The sequence below is a fragment of the Elephantulus edwardii genome, unplaced genomic scaffold (genome assembly GCF_000299155.1).
Source record: "Elephantulus edwardii isolate Elephantulus edwardi_28Jun2011 unplaced genomic scaffold, EleEdw1.0 scaffold00148, whole genome shotgun sequence".
NCBI lineage: Eukaryota > Metazoa > Chordata > Mammalia > Macroscelidea > Macroscelididae > Elephantulus > Elephantulus edwardii.
Window position 1 is genome coordinate 7,605,172 of NW_006399898.1, and position 20,512 is coordinate 7,625,683.

General features: G+C 41.0%; 1 protein-coding gene and 1 pseudogene across 1 annotated transcript in view; one reads left to right on the plus strand and one right to left on the minus strand.

The window, feature by feature from the left end:
* Positions 1-20,512, minus strand: part of NAA25 (N(alpha)-acetyltransferase 25, NatB auxiliary subunit) — a 76,727-nt gene that overhangs the window by 48,154 nt on the left and 8,061 nt on the right. The window contains exons 2-4 of the mRNA XM_006894677.1: positions 4,360-4,445; positions 3,175-3,313; positions 819-937 (exon numbers count right to left, since the gene is read on the minus strand). Of these exons, the coding sequence (XP_006894739.1) occupies positions 819-937; positions 3,175-3,313; positions 4,360-4,445 (344 nt within the window). The remainder of the gene's footprint in view (positions 1-818; positions 938-3,174; positions 3,314-4,359; positions 4,446-20,512) is intronic.
* Positions 17,007-17,507, plus strand: LOC102855673 (annotated as a pseudogene).

Consider the following 20,512-nt stretch of genomic DNA (forward strand, 5'->3'; position numbering starts at 1 on the left):
GAAAAGGGGATGGCGTATTCTCTTAGCTACTTCCTGCTGAAAAGGGACGCTGTGGGTTTCAGGTGAAGATCTTCTCTCACTACTCTAAAGGGCCCCTTTATAAAGGTTGTTTTTAAGAAGAAAAGCTTTCTATTAATATAGCATCTTCTGCCCTGTCTGAATCATGCCACAGTTTGATATCTCAAATAAAGACTAAGACACAGCAAATACTCAAAGCAGCAAGCTTTGCCCTCTAGGAAATGAGACGTACACATGCTTGATTTCTTTACTTGTTATGTGCTAAACTGTGTGCCTTTCATTTCCCTGGCATCTCTGTCAACTCTTTCTGCATTGGTCCAAACAAGACTCTTTCATAGGGACACCTAAAGAATACTAAATAAGCTGCCTGAGGCCAAAAACCTACCTCACAGGCCAGAGAATTTTTCCTGTTGACAAAATTCTCAGCAAGCCATAAACAATTATCTTTACAAATGAGACGTAAATTTGTCTAAATACATTGCTTTTTCTATATCTGCTCATTTTTGCTTTGGGATTCTGACCCATTTGCTGGAAAATGAACAATTTCAATCAGTGACAAAACCAAGTTGATTTATCAGAACCAAACAAAACATGACACACAGCCACAAAAGAACTTTTTCCAAATAAATCACTTCCAAAATTTGAATAATACTTCATCTTCCTTTAAAGCACACAAGGAGAACTAACTGGTCGCTGAGTACATAAATTCCATTTTACATACACACCACCACCGAATCACAGTAAGACTCTCCTCTCTCATAGGAAATCACACACACTGGAGGTTTGGGGAATGGAATTACCTGTTGCATTTTCTTGTATTCGCCCACTCGGGCATAAGCCATGAAGAGGTGTGAGTGGTACTCTTCACTATTAGGAACTTTCTTCACAGCTGCCTCATAAAGTTTTGTAACTAATTCCGCTGAAGTAAAGAGAAATAAGATAGAAGTTAAATTCAATGATCCAAGAAAGCCTGACAGCATTTCATTGCATTTTCATTTTCTTTTTTGGCAGAAATAGGTAGCTCCTATCATTAAGGAAGCAGTATTTTCTTTCTCTCATTTCATCAACTCCCTCATCTTGGCTGAATGTCATTCTGATGAAGCTCAGAGTAGGCCAGGGGGGTCTCTCGTTCACAAACAAGGACCTTGCCTCTCTGGCTCTCTACTAACTCCTGGCCCAAGACCTTATGCTCAAGCCACAGCAAACTATTTGTAGCTCCTATCGATTTTCAGTGCTGTTTCAACCCTCTGTTATTTACATGGCTTCCTCTGTCTAGACTCTCTTCCTCCCTCTTCTACACAGTGGCTACGACCATACGAAGGTAATCCTGTCTCCAGACTTTCCCTGACCATGACTGCCTCTGCTCCTCCACCTCTGCCTATCATCTTTGAATCTTCTAAATAACTGTTATAGTGATAAATATCTATTTCAGTATGTTGCCAACTGATCCATATTTTATAGACTAAGAGTTACACAGTTTGAAATAGCAACTTTCATTCTTGACACTGCAGAGAAACAAGGTGTATTTGTGGAATAGATAATTTTTACAATATATATATTAAAAAAATATTGAGGTGAAAAGTCTTTATCTCTCAATTAATCACCTAACACTTCAACTTTTATCATTTATAAGAATGAAAAACAAAACTGAACCATAAGACAACATTATCTGCGTCAGCAGACAGACAAAAATTTTTCTATCCAAGAAAGTCTCATTAACAAGGATGTGGAACAACTGGAAATCTGCTGTTGTGAGAATAAATTTGGAAGACAAGTTAGCATTAATTCTCTTTATCTTTTCAAGATGACCACACAAACTCCCTATGATCTCCCCAATGTAGACCATCACCCTGTGAATGTTTCCATGGCAGTAAAAAGTCTGGAGACGCAGCTCACGGGGAGCAGGCTAATCAAAGCCGCACCTCTCTGGTGGTTCAAACTCACCAGCAGCTCCAAGGAAGAGAGAGGAGCAATCACCTCAATGATTTACTGCCGCAAACACCCACCCATTGGAGGAAGGTCAACATTAAGCTGGAAGATACCAATGTGATAAAGATTTAAACAAAAGCAAGAGGATACAAAATATTCAGAATAAAGAATCTGATCTTAGGGTAAAAGGAAAATTAAGATTGATGAGAAACATGAGTGTTTATTATTATATATAATTTATTTCCTAACACTCACCGTAAAAGAGCACCTGGGCAATAGGACCAATTAGGCGTTTGACTATTAACTGCAAGATTTACAGTTGAAAGTGCCCAGAGGTATGCTGGGCAGCGGTCCAGCAGAGCTCACAGCCTTAACACCCCTTAGGAGCTCCAACTTCTTCCACCCACGAGTCAGAAATGACTCGGCAGATACTATTCATCTCAGCATTACGAAAATGTTACTTAGAACAAAGTGTTTCTAAAAAATGAAAGCCTTTAGTTAGAACAACCTCTTATTTAAAAATGAAATGAGAGGCTATCTAGGATATGCTTTAAAATAATCTGGAGGGAACTCTGGTGGCCTAGTGGCAAGAAGCTGTGCTCCAATCCCAAAGGCATGAGGTTCAAATTCACCAGATGCTCTACTGTGCCACTTGGATCCCACTTGACAGTACATAATAACAACAACAAAAAAAACTCTGGGAGGGTCACAGATAAAATAAAACTGACCCCACGTTAATGATAGTTGGAAGGAGAGAGTAACAAAATTAGGTAATTTTTTTTTTAAGTATCATTCTATCTTCTTCAGTCTGTGTTTAAATTTTCCTATGACAATGACACCACTTAGTTCAATCTCATCCTTGTTCCAATTCTAACATATGTATAGTATCTTTTCTGGCTACCAACTCTAAATTATGATTAAGGAATCACCTGCCATTGTTTATCCTGTTTCCACACCCTCAAATCATACAGAACAAGTCAGCTGGACAAATCCACAAGTGTTCCTGCCCTTGAGTCGTCCTGACTCGCGGTGCAGTCCTCCATCCTTTCCCAAGGCCGTATACAACTGCCTCATCCTGGTCCCGTGGAGCACCAGGTGGACCCCAAGGCTGACCATGGGGTCAGCAGCTCAGCCCACAACCTGCTAAACCACAGGGCTCCATTCTGACAAAAGCATGCAGAGAATTCAAGCGGAGGTTCTGAGAATAAGGGAGGGAAAGCCACGTACGTCGGTGCATCTCCCGGTAAAGAATGGTCAGTGCCTGAAGCGAGTTGTCATCGGTGGGCTCAAGTGCGGCCACCTCCTGCGCCAAGGCAAACGCTTCTTCCTGCTTACCAGTTCTCTGCAAACCGATTGCCTTGAGAACCTGGCAGGAAACAAAGAACAATGGTCATAACACAGCAACAAGGACATAAAGAAAGCCCACTCAAAGGAACAACCTGTAAAAGACACCTGGATCGCTTTTCAAGCAAAGGAATCTTAGGACAAAAAATAAAAGCAATTCAAAATCCTTTCCTAGGGAGCTCTGGTGGCCTAGAGGCAAGAAGCTGTGCTGCAATCCCGAAGGTGTACAGTTCGAATCCACCAGATGTTCTGCTGGAAAAGGATGGGCAATCTCCTCCTGTGCCAGTCAGATCCGACTCAAAGGCACACAAGGAAAAACAAATTCTTTCCTATTGCAGTTACACTAAATGTGTACAATATTACATGTACAACATCAAAGGGTCCTGGGGAAATGAGCTAATCATAATGTTTAAAAAAAAATTACCATTGAGAATTATTTAGATGATCAAGAAAATAAATGGCAAGTGTAGTTTTGAAAAAACCAATATGAATTTCTAAACTTTCCCTCAAATAAATTTAAAAAATTAATGGTCTGAATAGCACTGTGAAATAAATCACAAATAATGGTTCTTGAAGGAAATAAAACTAAAACTCAAAGTCACCAGAGTCACTGACTGAGTCAATTCCAACTCAGAAAGACTCTGTAGCACACACAGAACTGCGCTTCAGAACAGCACGGCTATCAATGTGGACCGAGCACACTGCCCAATCCTTCTCCCATGCAGTGGTCAGTGGGTTTAAACCTCCAACCCTCTGGTCAGCAGTCAAACTGCCCTAGCCACTGTGTCATCAGGCTCCTCTTTTTATTTTTTCCTTTTATTTTTAAAATTCTTTTCCCCCCCCTTTTCTTGTTGTGTACCATCAAATCTGATCAGACTGGCACAGAAGGAAATTGCCCCTCCTTCTCCAGAAGAGCATCTGGTGGACTTGAACCACACGCCTTCAGGATTGCAGTGCAGCTTCTTTGCCACTAGGCCACCAGAGCTCCCTTGCCAGGCTCCTCTTTTAAAGTAAAGAAATACACCATACAACCCATAAAACATAACTCAAGGGCAATGAAGCTTTTACCTTAGCACAATGAAGATCCTTATGTTTCTTCAGCAGTTTATCAGCTTGCTGAATTGCCATTTTATTATTACCATTATCAAGATAATCTGAAAAAAGAAACTGTAGGTTAGTCATTATACTCTTTCACAATTAAAAAAAACAAAACAAAAAAAAAAACGTAAAGGAAAATGCCGTACAGAATCTCAAAATTCTCATGGGCTCTAGACCTTTTGGAGTCACGGAGCACAGATGTGACCATCAAGCTATTCGTCTGAGATAATACTGTTAGTGTCTATCCAGAGGATCAAACAGCCAACAGCAACACTAAACATTAGAGAGAAACCTCAGAGGGCAGTTGAGTTTTTTTAATATGAGAAACAACTCTAAAATGGAGGGTGAGAATACTGAACAACTTCAAGAATGTAATAATTATTACTAAACAGTAGAAACTGTTTACTAGGTATATCTTTTGCTGTGCATATTCCTAACAACAGAACAAATATAACTTAAAATTTTAACAGCTGTTTATCAGATTCCTCAGAAAGCACCTTAACCCACAATTAAAAACATCATGGAGCTGATTTTAACTATAAATGGCTAGGAGAGCCCAGAATTCAGTCTGATGCTCCTACTACAGTCTATGCCTCGTCCAGGACAAAGGAACAGGTTGTATTAAACCCACTACTGCTGAGGTGACAGAAACCCTAAAGGACCTAGAACAGTGTACACTACACTTTTTTAGAGTGGTAACCCTTTAAAGGTCCCTGTCTCCATACCTTTTCAACCTGTATGCAGAACAGGATTGAGGCTCATTGTCAAGAAGACAAAGATTCTCACCACTGGACCAACTGGCAGCATCTGATGGATGGTGAAGAGACTGAGATTGTTCACAGCTTTAGTCTGCTTGGCTCCACAGTCAATACACTCGGCCACCAGTAGCCAGGAAATTAAAAGACATATTGCAATCAGAAAGTCTGCGGTTAGGGACCTCTCCAAAGTACTGAGGAGCAATGGAGTCTCTCTGGAGAATAAGGTGCATCTGATATAGGCCATGGTCTTTGCTATCACTTGTTATGCATCAGAGTTGGACATTCACAAAGGAGGATAGAAGGAGAATTGATGCCTTTGAGCTGTGGTGCTAGAGAAGAGTATTGAGAGTATCATGGACTGCCAGGAAAACAAACAGATTCATGCTGGAAAGGGTTAAACCGGGCTGCTCCTTGGAGGCAAGGATCCTGAGGCTTTGTCTGACATACTTTGGACATGTTGTAAGGAGGGGCTGACTGGTCTTTGGAGAAGGACATCATACTTGGGAGGGAGGAGTGACAGCCCAGGAGGGGAAGGCCCTCTATAAGATGGATTGATTCAGTGACTGGGGTAATCAGGATGGGAAACAGTGCGATTGGCACAGGACAGAGCAGAGTTTAGGACTGTTGTACACAGGGTCACTACGAGTCGCAAGCAACTCGACAGCACCATAACAACAAAAACAACCACCCTTTAAGGAAGCAGGCTGGCACATGTTTCTGTTGTGCATTGCTGGGGTTCTAAACCACTATGCTTTCCATCAGCAGCTGAGTACCTGACCACTACAACACAACCAAGACTCCTACAGGTTCTAGCAGTCCTTTTTAATGAAGATTCAATACTATACATGTTTTTAGAAGTTAGACAAAAGGGCTTTTTATCTATAAATAATAAAGGGTCTGGTAAAAAAAGAATCAACAAAAATATATGGTACAGGAAAAATGACATATAAACACATAATTAGTGGTAAAAAAAATAAGGGGAAAGTTTGTTATGTGTCATCAATTTGCCTGCAACTCATAGCAACCCTGTGTACCACAGCTTGGAACCCTTCCCTGTCCTGAGCCAGTCTCACTGTCCCCAACACACCTGGTGCCACTGCCCCAGCCACGGTATCAATCTATCTCATCCAGTCTTCCTCTCCCACACTGTCCCTCACTCTCCCAGACACTTTTCCCTCCTGGAAACATGGCCTAAGTATGTGAGACAGAGCTTCATGTTTTAGCCTCTCCAGGATAAATCTGTATGTTCTTTTGGCAGCCCACAGTATGTTCAGCATTCTTCTCCAGCACCACAGCTTCAAAGGCATCAAGTCATCTGTCACCTCTAGTCACTGTCCAGCTCTCTGATGCACAGCAAGTAACTGAAAAGATCATGGACTGACTCAGGTGCACTCTAGTCTCCAGACTACTAGAGAGGTTTCTGACAGCAGCTTTCCCTAGAGCAAACCATCTTTTGATTCCTTGGCTGCTGGTGACAAGATACAGATTTTCATAGAAGCTACTGAAATCAAGTTGGTACCATAACCTCTTAAAGACAGCAATCCTGGTAACTACTAAGAAAATTGATCAAAAACACACACACAAAAAAAGGGGGGGATGACACAAAAGCTCACTACTATAAACTGATGAAACAATATTAAGAACAGATAAAGGCCAAGGACACTCAGATAGCAATGTACTAATAATTAAGGCGATTATTAGCAACTGAGGAGCACTGGTGGTATAGCGCTACTAATAAGGTCAACTGTGAAACACAATGTGAATACAGGACTGTAGGAACCACAATGTATATAAATGAAACTCAATGTATACAAATTTTGTATGCAAATCAATATTAAATATTTTTTTTAAAAAAAAGGTCAACAGTTCAAACCCACCAAGAGCTACATAGGAGAAAGATGGACAGCTAATGCACAAAAAGGTTTATGGCACTCTTTCTTTTGGGCTTGGATCAGGCAGCAGCCAGGTTCTTCAGCTCAGCCATGGCCAAAATCAAGGCTCAGGACCTTCACGGCAAGAAGGAAGAGCTGTTGAAACAGCTGGACAATCTGAAAGTGGAGCTTTCCCAGCTATGCATTGCCAAAGGTAGTGCATGTTCTAAACTCTCCAAAATCCGGGTTGCTCGAAATGCCATTGCCTGTGTTCTCACCGCTAAAGTCTCACTTGGGATAGTCAGGTGAGTGCATCCAAGGCTGCATCTGTTAACTACAACAAGTCAGCTGGTATGTCAATGATTCCTGGGGCCCTATTTTTTGCCAATGCCGTCAATGCAGCTACTACTTCCTCCTTCATTACCATTGGCTTCTGCTCATATGGGGACTTCCTGAAATTTTTCAGTGTCAATCAATTACTTCTGGTACAGTGACTGTATTCCCTCCATCTTCTTTTGATGCTTTCTGGGTCATTCAATACATTGCACATAGCAGCTTTCAATATTGTGACACAACGTTTTAATTTGTTTTTCCGTTCTCTCAGCTTGAGAAATGCAGAGCAAGTTCTTTACTTTCCATTCTCCAATTCCAGCTCTCTGCACATTTCATTAAAATACTTTTTGCTTCGTCCTCCTAAGCTGCCCTTTGGAATTGTCTGTTCAGTTCTTTCACTTCAACATGTTTTCCTTCAATTTTGTCTTCTCAATGCTCCAGTGCAATTCTCAGAGTCTCTTCTGACATCCATTTTTATTCTTAAGATGAACATGAAATTCAGACAGAATTGATTCAATATCATATGCTGGTTCCTCTGGACTTAATTTAAATTTTTTCGGCCTCAATTTACATTTGCATATGAGTAATTGATGATCTGACCCACAGTCTGTACTTGGCCTAGTTTTGACTGCTGATATTGAGCTTCTCCAATGGTTTCTTCCACAAATGTAGTCAATCTGATTCCTATGCAACCCATCTGATGAGATCTACATATAAAGTCATCTTTTGTATATCATTGTAAATAAAAAATTCAATCATTCTATTTCCAGCTACATTTCTATCATATTTTTCAACTACTGTTTCTTCTTCACTGTTTCCTACTTTTGCATTCCAGTCACCAATTATCATTAGTGATTAGTGACCATTACGAACAATCATAGTGACCCTCAATTCAATTCAATGGTAAAGACTGTGGTTTGGGTTTTTTATCCAAACTACAGTAAATGTATTAAAAATCTCAATCAAAAGGGAGTGGCAGATCAACGATTTTGATCCTCCCAGAAGAGCTGTGGGTGAGCATTAACATTACTGGTAAGTATATTCATTTTCTCCTGGACACAGAGCTTACTAATTGGTCCTAAAAGCCTTCTGAGGTCCCAACTCTTCTCACGATTTCTTAGTTGTTGGAATGGACAGAAAACCTCATAAGCAGTTCCTTACTTCACTCTGCCCTGCATGTGGACTTCCAAGTTGTAAAACAACCCAGTGGTAGATGGAATTTGCTCCAGGACTTAAGAACCATAAATGACATAGCTGGGCCTCTACATCTTGTGGTTCCTAACCTCTACACTATAATAGACAAAGTGCTAGCCTATAGGCCTTTTATTGTAAGAACCACCTTCCCTCTGTAACTTGACTTGTGCCACTATTAGAACCTCTACTTGGAATATTATTGCTTTTTAATTTTTGACGCATGTACTTTTAAGTTGCTAGTTAAATTTGTGTCTTCTAGGTTGCAACACTTCCATGATATATCTTCAAGGATATGAACATGTACGGCTAAGCACAACTGATAATAGTGCATCTAAATTCCAAAATCAATCTCCATAATAGTCTATGTGTTTCCTACTGCTAAAGGGGCCCTTTAGAGTAGTGAGAGAAGATCTTCACCCTGAAACCCACAGCGTCCCTTTTCAGCAGGAAGTGGCTAAGAGAGCCATCCCCTTTTCCTTATGAATCAGGGGGAAGTCTCTCTCACGGAGGATTGATAGGGAATGGCAAAGGACACACTGACAAAGGAGATTAAACAGAACTGGCTTTGACAAGCACTGTGGCAATTGGACAATTAAAACAGACATTCGGGGGCAGGGGAAGAAGAACAAACTGGGGAGGAGGGTAGAGCGAACAGTGCAACAATGAATGAATGAAAACCCAAAATCTCTGTAAATGTTCATTAAAATGAATAAAATTTAATGATAATTTTTTAAAAAAGGGAATGGCAGAGTGGATCTTAAAAGCAATGTATGCTGTTTATAAAAGTCTTTATTTTGGAAAGGGGCTAGGCTTTTGTGTGTGTGTCTGTGTGTGTGTGTCTGTGTGTGTGTGTGTCTGTGTGTGTGTGTGTGTGTGTGTGATTTTAACCAAAATTTACCAAAAGGCTGGGTTACACACTTCCCTCCCTTCCCCTTCCTCAGGTCCACTCTACAATGAGCCTCCTAAACCCTGGACACAAAGAGGCTGAAAGTGAAAGGAAGGAAAACCATTCCATGCAAATAACAACTCAGGAGACATAGGGTAGCAATCCTAATATCAGATAAGGCAAGTAAATGTTATTATAAATTCAGTAGAAGAGACAAAGATGAACAGTACATACTGCTTAAAAGGCTCAGATAATGACAATGTAAGTCATAAAGATATATGCACCCAATGTGAGGCCACTTAAATATTTAAAGCAATTGCATACACTAGTAGAACTGAAGAGAGAAACTTATAGTACCATAATAATAGTTGGCGACTTCAAAATACCACTTTCAAAACTGGACAAGACATCTACAAAAGCATAAATAAAGCAAAAACCTGAACAGCATCTTAAATTAATATACTTCACACATGAACACTCCACTCAAAAACAGTACAATATACATCCTTTGCAATGCACATGGGTCATTCTCTAAGATAGACCACATTTTAGGTTATAAACTAAGTCCTGATAAATTTTTTATTTAAAGATTGAAATTATATTGTTCTCTCTGACCACAATGGCATAAAGCTGGACATTAATAACAGAAAAGAAACCTGGCAAACACACAAACATACATTTTTTTTAAAAAAAAAAAGCATATTATTAAGCCACTAAAAGGCCAAGATAAAATTAAAAGAGACATCACAAATTTCTTAAGAGTCCTATGAAAATATAGGGAGCTCTGGTGGCATAGTGGCAAGAAGCTGTACTGCAATCCCAGAGGTAAGCAGTTCAATTCCACCAGATGCTCTGCTGGAGAAGGAGGTGCAATCTCCTCCTGTACCTGTCAGATCCAATTTGACAGTACACACACAAAATAATAAAGTAATAATAAAAAAAAATCTAAAAAAGGAAAAAAAGGGTCCTATGAAAATATAAGTACTGTATGCAGTAAAAGTAAAAAAAAAAAAAAAAAGATGGAAACTTTAAAAAAAATCAGAGTAAAAATAAATAACACTGAGAAAGGAGGGGGAACCCTATAGAGAAAAAAAATCAGTGGGGGAAAAAGGTGGTTCTCACAAAAGATGAATGAAATTGAAACTAACCTAATTAGGAGAAAAAGACATAACGAACCAAAATACAAAAAGAAAGCGGAAGCATTACACTTGAACCATCAAGATTTGAGAAATCTGGCAGAATATGCTTAATTACAAAGCAACAAAGTGAACAACCTAAAGGTAACACATTCCTAGAAGCACACAATCTAGTCTAACTGACTCAAGTTCTCTTCAGACTCATATAACAAGTGAAGAGATTAAATCAGTAATCAAAAATTTTCAAATAAAAACCTTAAAAGAAAAAAGTCCTGGAGCATAAGGTTTCACTGGGAAATTCTATCAAACATTCAGAGATTAACTGAAATCAATACTGTTTAAACTCATCCAAAAGAGAGAGCAGGACAATACACTCTAATTCATTCTATGAAGCAAACATAACTCTGATACTCAAACCAAAGACAACAGAAAACTATAGGCCATTATCTCTCCTTAAAACAGATGCAAAAATTCTCAACAAAATATTAGCAAACAGAATACAATAGTATATCAAAAGGATAATATCATGACCAAGTAAAACTTATTCCAGGAATGCAGGGATGGTTCATTATTTTGTAATAAATCGTACCAACAGAAAAAAAGGTAAACAACCACATAACTATGTCTACAGATGGGTTGGGGAGCATGTCAAAATATCGAAGGCCTTTTCTTAATGAAAACCTTTTTAAAAATTGGGAAGAAAAAGAAGGGAACATTCTCAATACGATTCAGGGAATATATGAAAAGCCAACAGTTAACATTAAACTTCAATAGAAAAAGATGGAGCTTTTGCTTTGAAACTGGGAAAAAGACAAGGGTGCTTACTATTAGACGCCTTAGCCAGCATAATTAACAAAGACAGAAAGCTATCCAAATTGGAAAAAAGAAGGTTTTTAAAAAAAAACAGACTATCAAGCTTCAAATCTATGAAGTGGGCCATGTTCATTCAATACAATATATTTAATGAATACTAACACAGGGAGCTCTGGTGGCCTAGTGGCAAGAAGCTGCGCTGTAATCCCGAAGACACAGGGTTCAAGGCCAGCAGTTTCTAAATGGGAAAAGGATGGGCAATCTCTTGACATGAGATTAACTGCCTCTGAAAACTCTCCAGAGGGTCAGCTACAGGTCGATTCCGACCCTATTGTACACAATTAACAACAACAACACCCTTAAAACTTTGCTAAATAATAAAAGAAAGTTTTGCCCAGGATTGAGGGTCAAAGTCTAAAAACTCTAGGAGTGGCCAAGTGTAAAAAGGGTAACATGGAAACAGCAGTCCAACCTCTCCTAAAACCACACAGGGTAACTAAGGCCAACAACATCCAAAACACAAATCTAACTCTTATGAGGTCAGACATGGCCTCCCCAATTCCTACTCCCACTTACAGGGTCCAAAATCCATTGCAGTAACCACACAGGCTTCACAGAAGCATACTCACAGATAGGGGGGTTGTTAGGCAAGTTAACAGGACACAATTCAGGTTAACACCAAGATAAAATCCCTCAATCTATAGAGCTTCTCAATTAACAGCTAGATAATAATCTCAGTCCATATGGCTTCTCAGTTACTAGCAAGATACTATTCCTGACACAGGAATCTTGACCCTGAAGGACACAGAGAGCATTCCCTGCTTCCTCCTTCCTGGGGGTGAAATTTCTCATTTCTGCTACTGAATCAGCTCAGTTTAAGGGGGAGACTAGCCAACCTTCTTGTGGATAGACTACCACACCCCATTTTCTTCCCGGGACACTGCAGCACTCAAAGCCGGAGTGAGAAGAATGAACCTCATTTGGAAGATCATAAATATTTTCGGTGCCAAGACTACTGAGGACATCCACAAGATACCTATTTTTGCAGGAGTTTTAAGGGATGTGGGGATCAATAGAAAAGAATCAAAATGGGCTGTCTCAGCTCTTCATTCACAAAACAATTGTACTTAAAAATGAAAAGTATTTTGTTAGTCAAATTTGTGTCTTCTAGGTTGCAACACCCCCATGATACATCTTCAAGGATATGAACATGTACGGCCAAGCCCAATCAATAAGAGTGCATCTAAATTCCAAAATCAATCTCCATAATAGTCTATGTGTTTCCTACTGCCAAAGGGGCCCTTTAGAGTAGTGAGAGAAGATCTTCACCCTGAAACCCACAGCGTCCCTTTTCAGCAGGAAGTAGCTAAGAGAAGACGCCATCCCCTTTTCCTTATGACTCAGGGTGAAGTCTCTCTCAGGGAGGAGTGATAGGGAATGGCAAAGGACACACTGACAAAGAAGATTAATCAGAACTGGCTTTGACAAGCACTGTGGCATTTGGACAAGAACAAACTGGGAGGAGGGTAGAGAGAATAGTGCAACAATGAATGAATGGAAACCCAAAATCTCTGTAAATGTTTATGAAAATTAATAAAATATAGAAAAAAAAATGAAAAGTATTAATCATCTACCAAAACAGGGGGCTTGTTGAATAAGCTTGTAAAGGACTGTTGTTATTATGTCGTCGAGTCACTTGCAACCCATAGTGACCCTAAGTACAACAGCCTTGAAACTTGCTCTATCCTGTGCCAACTTCACTGTCTCCAATACACCCACCCTCATTACCCCCGTCACTGTAACAATTCATCTCATCGAGGGTCTCCCTCTCTTTCTCCGTCCATCCACCCTTCCAAGCATGACATCCCTCTCCAAGGACCAGTCCTTTCATGCAACATGTCCAAAGTATGACAGACGAAGCCTCAGAATCCTTGCCTCCACGGAGCAGGCTGGCTTCACCCTCTCCAAGACGAACCTGTTTGTTCTTCTGGCAGTCCACGGTATATTCAATACTCTTCTCCAGCACCACAGATCAAAGGCAACAATTCTCTATCATCCCTAGTCATTGTCCAGCTCTCATACACGTAGTTAAGTAATTACAAAGACTATGGCCTGGATCAGGCGCACCTTGGTCTCCAGACTGATGTCTTCACTCGTCAGTACTCTGTAGAGGACCCTAACAGCTGTCTTTCCCAATTCAATTCGTCTCCTGATTTCCTGGCTGCTAACTAGGTAATCCCGTTCCCATTCAGCCACCACAGCCATCACATTAAACCTCAGTAAATGATGAGTAAACTGGGGGAAAGGGGTGAACAAAGAATTAAACGGTGGGGTGGGGGGACAAAGAAAGATGGCTCCGCTCCGGGCAGCTTTCCAGTTTTCATCAGGCTCTGGAGCCCTGTAGAGTCTAGTGGTGCAGTGAGTTAAGTACTGGACTGCTAAAAAGACAGCTGTTTCACCCCATCAGTGCTCCATGGAGAAAAATTAGGCTGCTTGCTCCTGTTAAGATTTACAGCCTCAAACCAACATAAAGTAAAAGTTAAAAAACAAACAAACAAACAAACAAACACACCATAAAAGCGTTCTAGCCTCAGAACCAGACGGAGGATCACCAGGGAGAAAAGGGATCTGCTGGCACCAAGTGTGGAGTCTTCTGAGAGGAGGGGACACTGTGCTTGCCTCTGCCCTTGGCTCCCTTGCAACTGAAAGAGCTTTAACTAAGGCAACCCACTACATTTATCCTAAAGTCTGGGGTCCCCTTTCCTGGGTAACGTAGGTAACGACTGATTAATTGGGTGCTGAGTCTTTTAAGGAAAGTTATTTTTATTTTATAGTAATACATTTAGAAAAGACTGGTGTCTTTTGGCATGGCACTGCCTGCTAACTAAGCACAAAGGTACTCAGTTCAAATCCACAAGTGGCTCCAAGGGAGAAAGATGGACAAGCTCCATCCTGTGTGATTTACTGCCTCCAAAAACCCACTGGAGGGTGAGCTATACACATTCCCTCACTACTATCAACTCAGGTCAGACACAGATTCTCCACTGGGTTTCTGAGGCCGTAAAACTCAGCAGTTGTTGTTGTTGTGTGCCACTGACACAGAGTCATCCCACTGCTGACCCTCGAGCGAGTTTTCAGAGGCAGTAATCACATGGGAGGAGATGCCCATCTTTCTCCCGTGGAGCGGCTGGTGGTTATGATGCAGGGGCTCTGGGACTGCAGTGCAGTTTCTTGGACTCAGCCTCTTTATCCTTTGGAGCAACTGGTGGATTCCCACCCCTGGGGCTGTGGGGTCTCTACTCTAAAATGGCTCTGTAATGCAGCCAGTATTTACATGGACAGATGTGTAATGTCAATTACCAGACCTGAGAGAAAAGAGGCCAGTAAAGATAGTACACTAAATGGTTATCAGGGTATTCTTAAAAATCAGGCGAGCTCTGGTGGCCTAGTGGCAAGAAGCTGCACTGCAGTCCCAGAGGTGTGCGGTTCAAATCCACCAGATGCTCTGCTGAAAAAGGAGGAACAATCGCCTCCTGTACCAGTCAGATCCGATTTGACGGTACACACATAAAAAAAAAAAAAAAGGGAAAAAAAATGGCTAAAAAAAACTTAATCAAAGGGAGTTCTGGCAACCTAGTGGCAAGAAGCCTTGTTGCAATCCCAAAGCCATGTGGTTCAAAATCCACCAGATGCTCTGTGGGAAAAGGAACAGCAATCTCCTTCTGTGCCAGTCAGATCCAATTTGAGGGTGTACACACACAAACACACACACACACACACACACTAAAAGTAATTTAAAAAAAAAATAAACAAAACACCTTAATCAAGCGTGACAGTGGCTTGGCCATAATTAGCATCATTGCCTAAATAACAATGTCACCCAATGTCAATCATTTACAAAGCAAACAGAGATACATCAAGATTATGATGTATCAGTTAAGGCAATGTCTTCTAGAACATCGGAACATCGCAAGTACTCCTGCATTTGAAATGTACTTGGTGACACACACAGTAACACGAATGAGAACGTAACACAGTTCCCTGTCAACCCTGGAGCCCTATGCATGCTAATTTTCCATGCACATGCACATGACATATGTGGGCACATTATACGTGGAAAATACGTTAATCCCTTTCTAATATCCCTTCTGCATTAAGAGAAAGTTTCACTTTGGTGCTAGCCTCGCTGTTATAACACTTCTTGTCTTTTTTAGAATAGGAAGCAAATTGGTTTGTAACTCTGATCTTTTTAAGTATTAAAATCTTATCAATGTTAATAATGGTTTGGGTTATACTGATTTTTATAGTTTTGTCTACTAAGACAAGTGCTATAAGTTTTCCACTAAAGGTACTGATTTAAATTATTTTTAAAATTCATGTTAGTCAGCTTTTAAAAATATTTTCTTAATAGTAGCAGATGATTCTGAACATAGCAAACACCATCTGATGGGGTAAGAGATGGGAAAAAAAAATGGGGAACACTGGGCTAAAGCACTGGTTATAACAATGACTCTGGGGAAGAGCCAGTAAGAAACCATCAAAACCTGCTGAATGAATGAGAAAGTCACACTATGGAAGAGAAACAGTCCAGGCTGCCTGAATGAGAAAGTCACAGTACAGAGCAGAAACGGACGCTGACTGAACGAGGAAGCCACACTACAGAACATGACTGGTTGCTCAAAGAGAGAAAAAGCCACACCTCTGTCTCTGAGTCGCAGTGAGCTGAAGGCCTTGCACACGTGCGTAAGAGAGGAAAAGGGAGTGGGCAGTCCGTGGCTGCTGAATGGGACAACACAAGGTACAAGACTGTCTAAATCTTTATAGGAGTAAATCTTTATAGGAGAAGACTGTCCATCCTTCTCTTGCATAACCACTGGTAAATTCAAAGTGCTGACCTATCAGTTAGCAGCACACATACACGATTAAAAAATGCCAAGTCAGAAACAACTTACAGTGGATCCTCCAGGGAGCTTGTGAGGCTGTAAATCGCACAGGAAAGCTGTCTTTCTCTTTTTCTGCTGACAGCATGCTGTAAGATTTGGGCTCACCTGTCTCTCTCTGGGATCCTCAACCCCCTTCCCTTTTCTCACTTTACCGCTTTTGCAGGGCCCACCTTTCACTCACTAGCTAGGCCTCTGTTTTATGGCCTTAATAAACTCTTTTCACTTGTTTTGCTAAAGTGGGGTGAGGTGGGGGGACTGCACAGAAGAGTGCTCACCTTCTTGCTTCTTCAGTGAAGCAGCTGATGGATCTGAACTGCCCGAGAGGTGCTTCCTGTGGGTGAGCTGTGTAGCCCCTGGGAGCAGGCCACAGGAACTCCCTGCTGTGCCAGTGGAGCTCCTTAAGGGAGTCCAAGAAGCCCAAGGAATTCTTGGCCCTCTTCTACCTGGAGGTACAGAATGCTGGGGAAGTATTTGAACCTAGCAAATAAAAATAAGTCCTGCAGTTTTATATTCTTGCAGCTGCCATGAAAACACCAAAGCAGCTGAAATAATCCAAGCCATTTCCACGTCCTATGTGAGTTTCAGAGACTAATGCTCTATCTCCAGTTTAGAAAACTGCCAACTACAAAACAGCTCAGTCGGCTCTTCCTTTTCCCATGAGTAGCCTCAGGTGATCTCCCAAAATGGTTCACTACTCACTTGACCTGGAAAATCCCACAAAATCAAGAGGCTCAAATCTGCGGGTCCATTCTAAGAACACCCAGGAAACTGCCCAGGCTATCAAGGGTATGCGTATCTGGAAAGCCATCAAGTATCTGAAAGATGTCACTTTGCAAAAGCAGCGTGTGCCATTCCAACATTACAATGGTGAAGTTGGTAGGTGTGCCCAGGCCAAAGAGTGGGGTCGGTGGCCCAAAAAGAGTGCTGCATATGCTTATAAATGCCAAAAGGAATGCTGAAGGGTTAAGATGTTGATTCTCTGGTCATTGAGCATATTCAGGTGAACAAAGCTCCCAAGATGTGCCACCGCACGTACAGAGCTCATGGTCGGATTAACCCCTACATGAGCTTCCCCCTGCCATATTGAGATGATCCTCACTGAAAAGGAGCAGATTGGTCCTAAACCAAAAGAGGAGGCTGCCCCAAAGAAACTGAGGAAACAAAAACTTACGGCTCGAGAATAAATACGTCATCGAATAAAATGAAAATAACTTAAAAAAAAAAGCTCAGCCTTTAAATTCCACTATCTTTAGCTTTTAAAAAAAAATTATAAATGCTTGAGAGTAGACTTAACAGAAATTTTAAGTGTAACATTCTTTTGGAGTTGCTAACTTTTGCTAGATGCCTACTATTTCCCAGCCTGTACATTGTGCCAAGTGGTAAGAAACTGCATTGCAATCCCAAAGGGACACAGTTCAAATCCATCAGATGCTCCACAGGAAAAGGATGGGTAATCTCCTGTAAAATTTACTGCCTCTGAAGACCCACTGGAGGATCAGCTATGGGTCAGTTCTGACTCAACAGCAAACAACATCACCAGCATACTGTGCTCAGGGAGTGCTGGCGGCCTAATGGTAAGGAGCTATGCTGCCCACCTGAACGCACACATTCAAATCCACCAGCTGCTCCACAGGCATTCTCCTCCTGTGCAATTTACTGCTTCTAAAAACCCGCTAGAGGGTCAGCTATGGGTAAGTTCCATTTCTACAGTACATCACACTGTGCCTGGTCTGTATTCAAACCCTTGCCATCTAGTTGATCCTGGAGAACAGAGCAGAACCGCTGCACAGGGTTTCTGAGGCGATGGATGCAGACTGTCTCCTCTTATTCCCAGGGAGCATTGGGCTTTCAATGCAAAGGTATTAAAATAAGTAGACACGTGACTGAGCTGCTATGCTGCCAGACCTGCACTAGGCATGTGTTAACTCTTAATAAGTGAAGAAAAGACTAAAGACTTCATTTCGTTGCACTTCATATGACTGTGCATCATAGCTACTGCATTTTTAACCAACAGTAGGTCTCTAATAACCCTGCTTGAACAAATCTATTAGCACCATTTTTTTCCAACAGCACACGCTGACCGAATTTGTGTCCTTTGTAATTCTCACCATATTACAAACTTTTTCATAAAGCTATTGTACATGCAACAGACTTCAGAGCAGTATAAACATTTCTATTCACAAGGCAACTGAAAAGTTCCTGTGACTCACTTCACTGCAATATTCACTTTTTGTGGTGAACTGGAGCCAAATCCACAGTATCTCTGAAGTATTTCTGTAGAGAAATAAACAAACTTTATGGAAAGAAAAAAGAAAGTATAACAACTGCTGAATTTGGGTAGTCTATCATGGAAACGAGAAGCAAATACATCTACAAATGATGTGCTGTTGAGTCACTCATAGCGACTGTATGCACAACAGCTCTGAAGTCTGCGCCATTCTGAGCCAATCTCAATGTCTCTGACTCACCTGTCCCCATTACTCCAGTCACTGTGTCAATCCATCTTATCCAGGGTCTTCCTCTCCTGCACTACCCCTCTACCCTTCCAAGCATGATGTCCTTTCTAAGGACTGGTCCCTCTGGGCAACATGCCCAATGTATGTGAGATAGAGCTTCAAAGTCCTTGCCTCCAAGAAGACACTTGGTTTCACCCTCTCCAGGATACACCTATTTGTTTTCTTGGCAGTCCATGGTATGTTCAAGACTCTTCTCCAGCACCACAACTCAAAGGCGTTGATTCGTGTTCTGTCATCCTTGGTCACTGTCCAGCTCTCTGATGAACAGCACGTAATTGCAAAGTCCATGGCCTAGATCAGAAAAACTTCAGTCTCCAGACTAACATACTTGCCCTTCAGCACTCTGGAGAGATCCATGACAGCAGATTTTCCCCAAGCAATTAGTCTTCTGGCCTAGTGTCAAGAGTGTTGATTGTAGAACCAAGCAAGTGGAAATTGTTAGCAATCTCAATCTTTTCTCCATCTGTCACAATGTTGCTAAAAGGCGTAGTGGTGAGAATCTTTTTAAATACAAATTGGAGACTGCAGTCCTTGACCTTCTGTCTCAGCAAGCAATGTTGTATCATCTGCATAAATGCAGGTTGTTGAGTCTACAAGATACAATGTGGCTATTCCAGGAAGTTGAGAGAGGCAATTGTTAGTAATGGTTTCCAGCTATTAAGGAACCCTGGTGCTGCTAGGCCAGAGTTAAGCACTTGGTTGCAAGATGGGTGATCTGCACCTCTAGGGAGAAGATGTGGTAGTCCACTTCCTAGGATGCTCGAAGTGACAGTTCTCCGTCTAGAGGGTCATTATGAGTCAGAGCTTACTTGATGGCAATGGTTATGGTTGCATTTCAACCATCAGACTTCTCAAGACTTTTCCAACTGATTTTTCTACACGGTAAAAATCATACATATACAGGTTGTTTTTAAAAAGGTTCTTAAGAATAAACTATAAGTCTTTTCACTGTGTCTTCAGTGCCCACTATCCTCTAACCATTTGTATTCTTCTAGGAATGTCATTAAAAATCTTTTACATCATCTCAAAGTTTCTAAAACTAAATAATTAATGACTTTTTAAGGGGTCATATTTTTTCCTGGAAAGAAATAAAGTGACCTTTCTACAAAGAGACAAAGCCAGTTCCCAGTCACCAAGCGGCCCCGTCACTCCTGGGCCCTGCACAGCACTAAGGGAAGGCTCAGATCACACTTGAGGAAGACCAGAAAATAATTCTCTCAGCTGGAGTCTGACCAGCATCCTAACTTATCAAGCAAGTGACTATCATCACTTAAGAAAACACAGCTAACAAATATGGTACACCTGAAGCCAGGCAACAAAACTTCAGGGTCCCGAAAAATGATCTGAACAAAGAATCTCATATCCACAAAAGTAACTTCAAATATATTTGTATATTCGAAAAACTGTGGTATTACCTACAACCAGGAGAAGATAAAACAGATGAATGGCACCTTCTAAGAACAAAATCCCTATACACATCCAAAATCTTCTCCAACAGGATAAAAGGGAAGCCACAGACTGGGAAAAACTATTTGGTAATGAGAGGTCTGATAAGGGACTTACATCTAGAATTTATCAAATACTCAAGTACCACAACATGATAAACAACCCAGTTGCAAGATGGGCACAGTATGTGAACAGACACTTCACCAAAGACATTCAGATGGTTAACA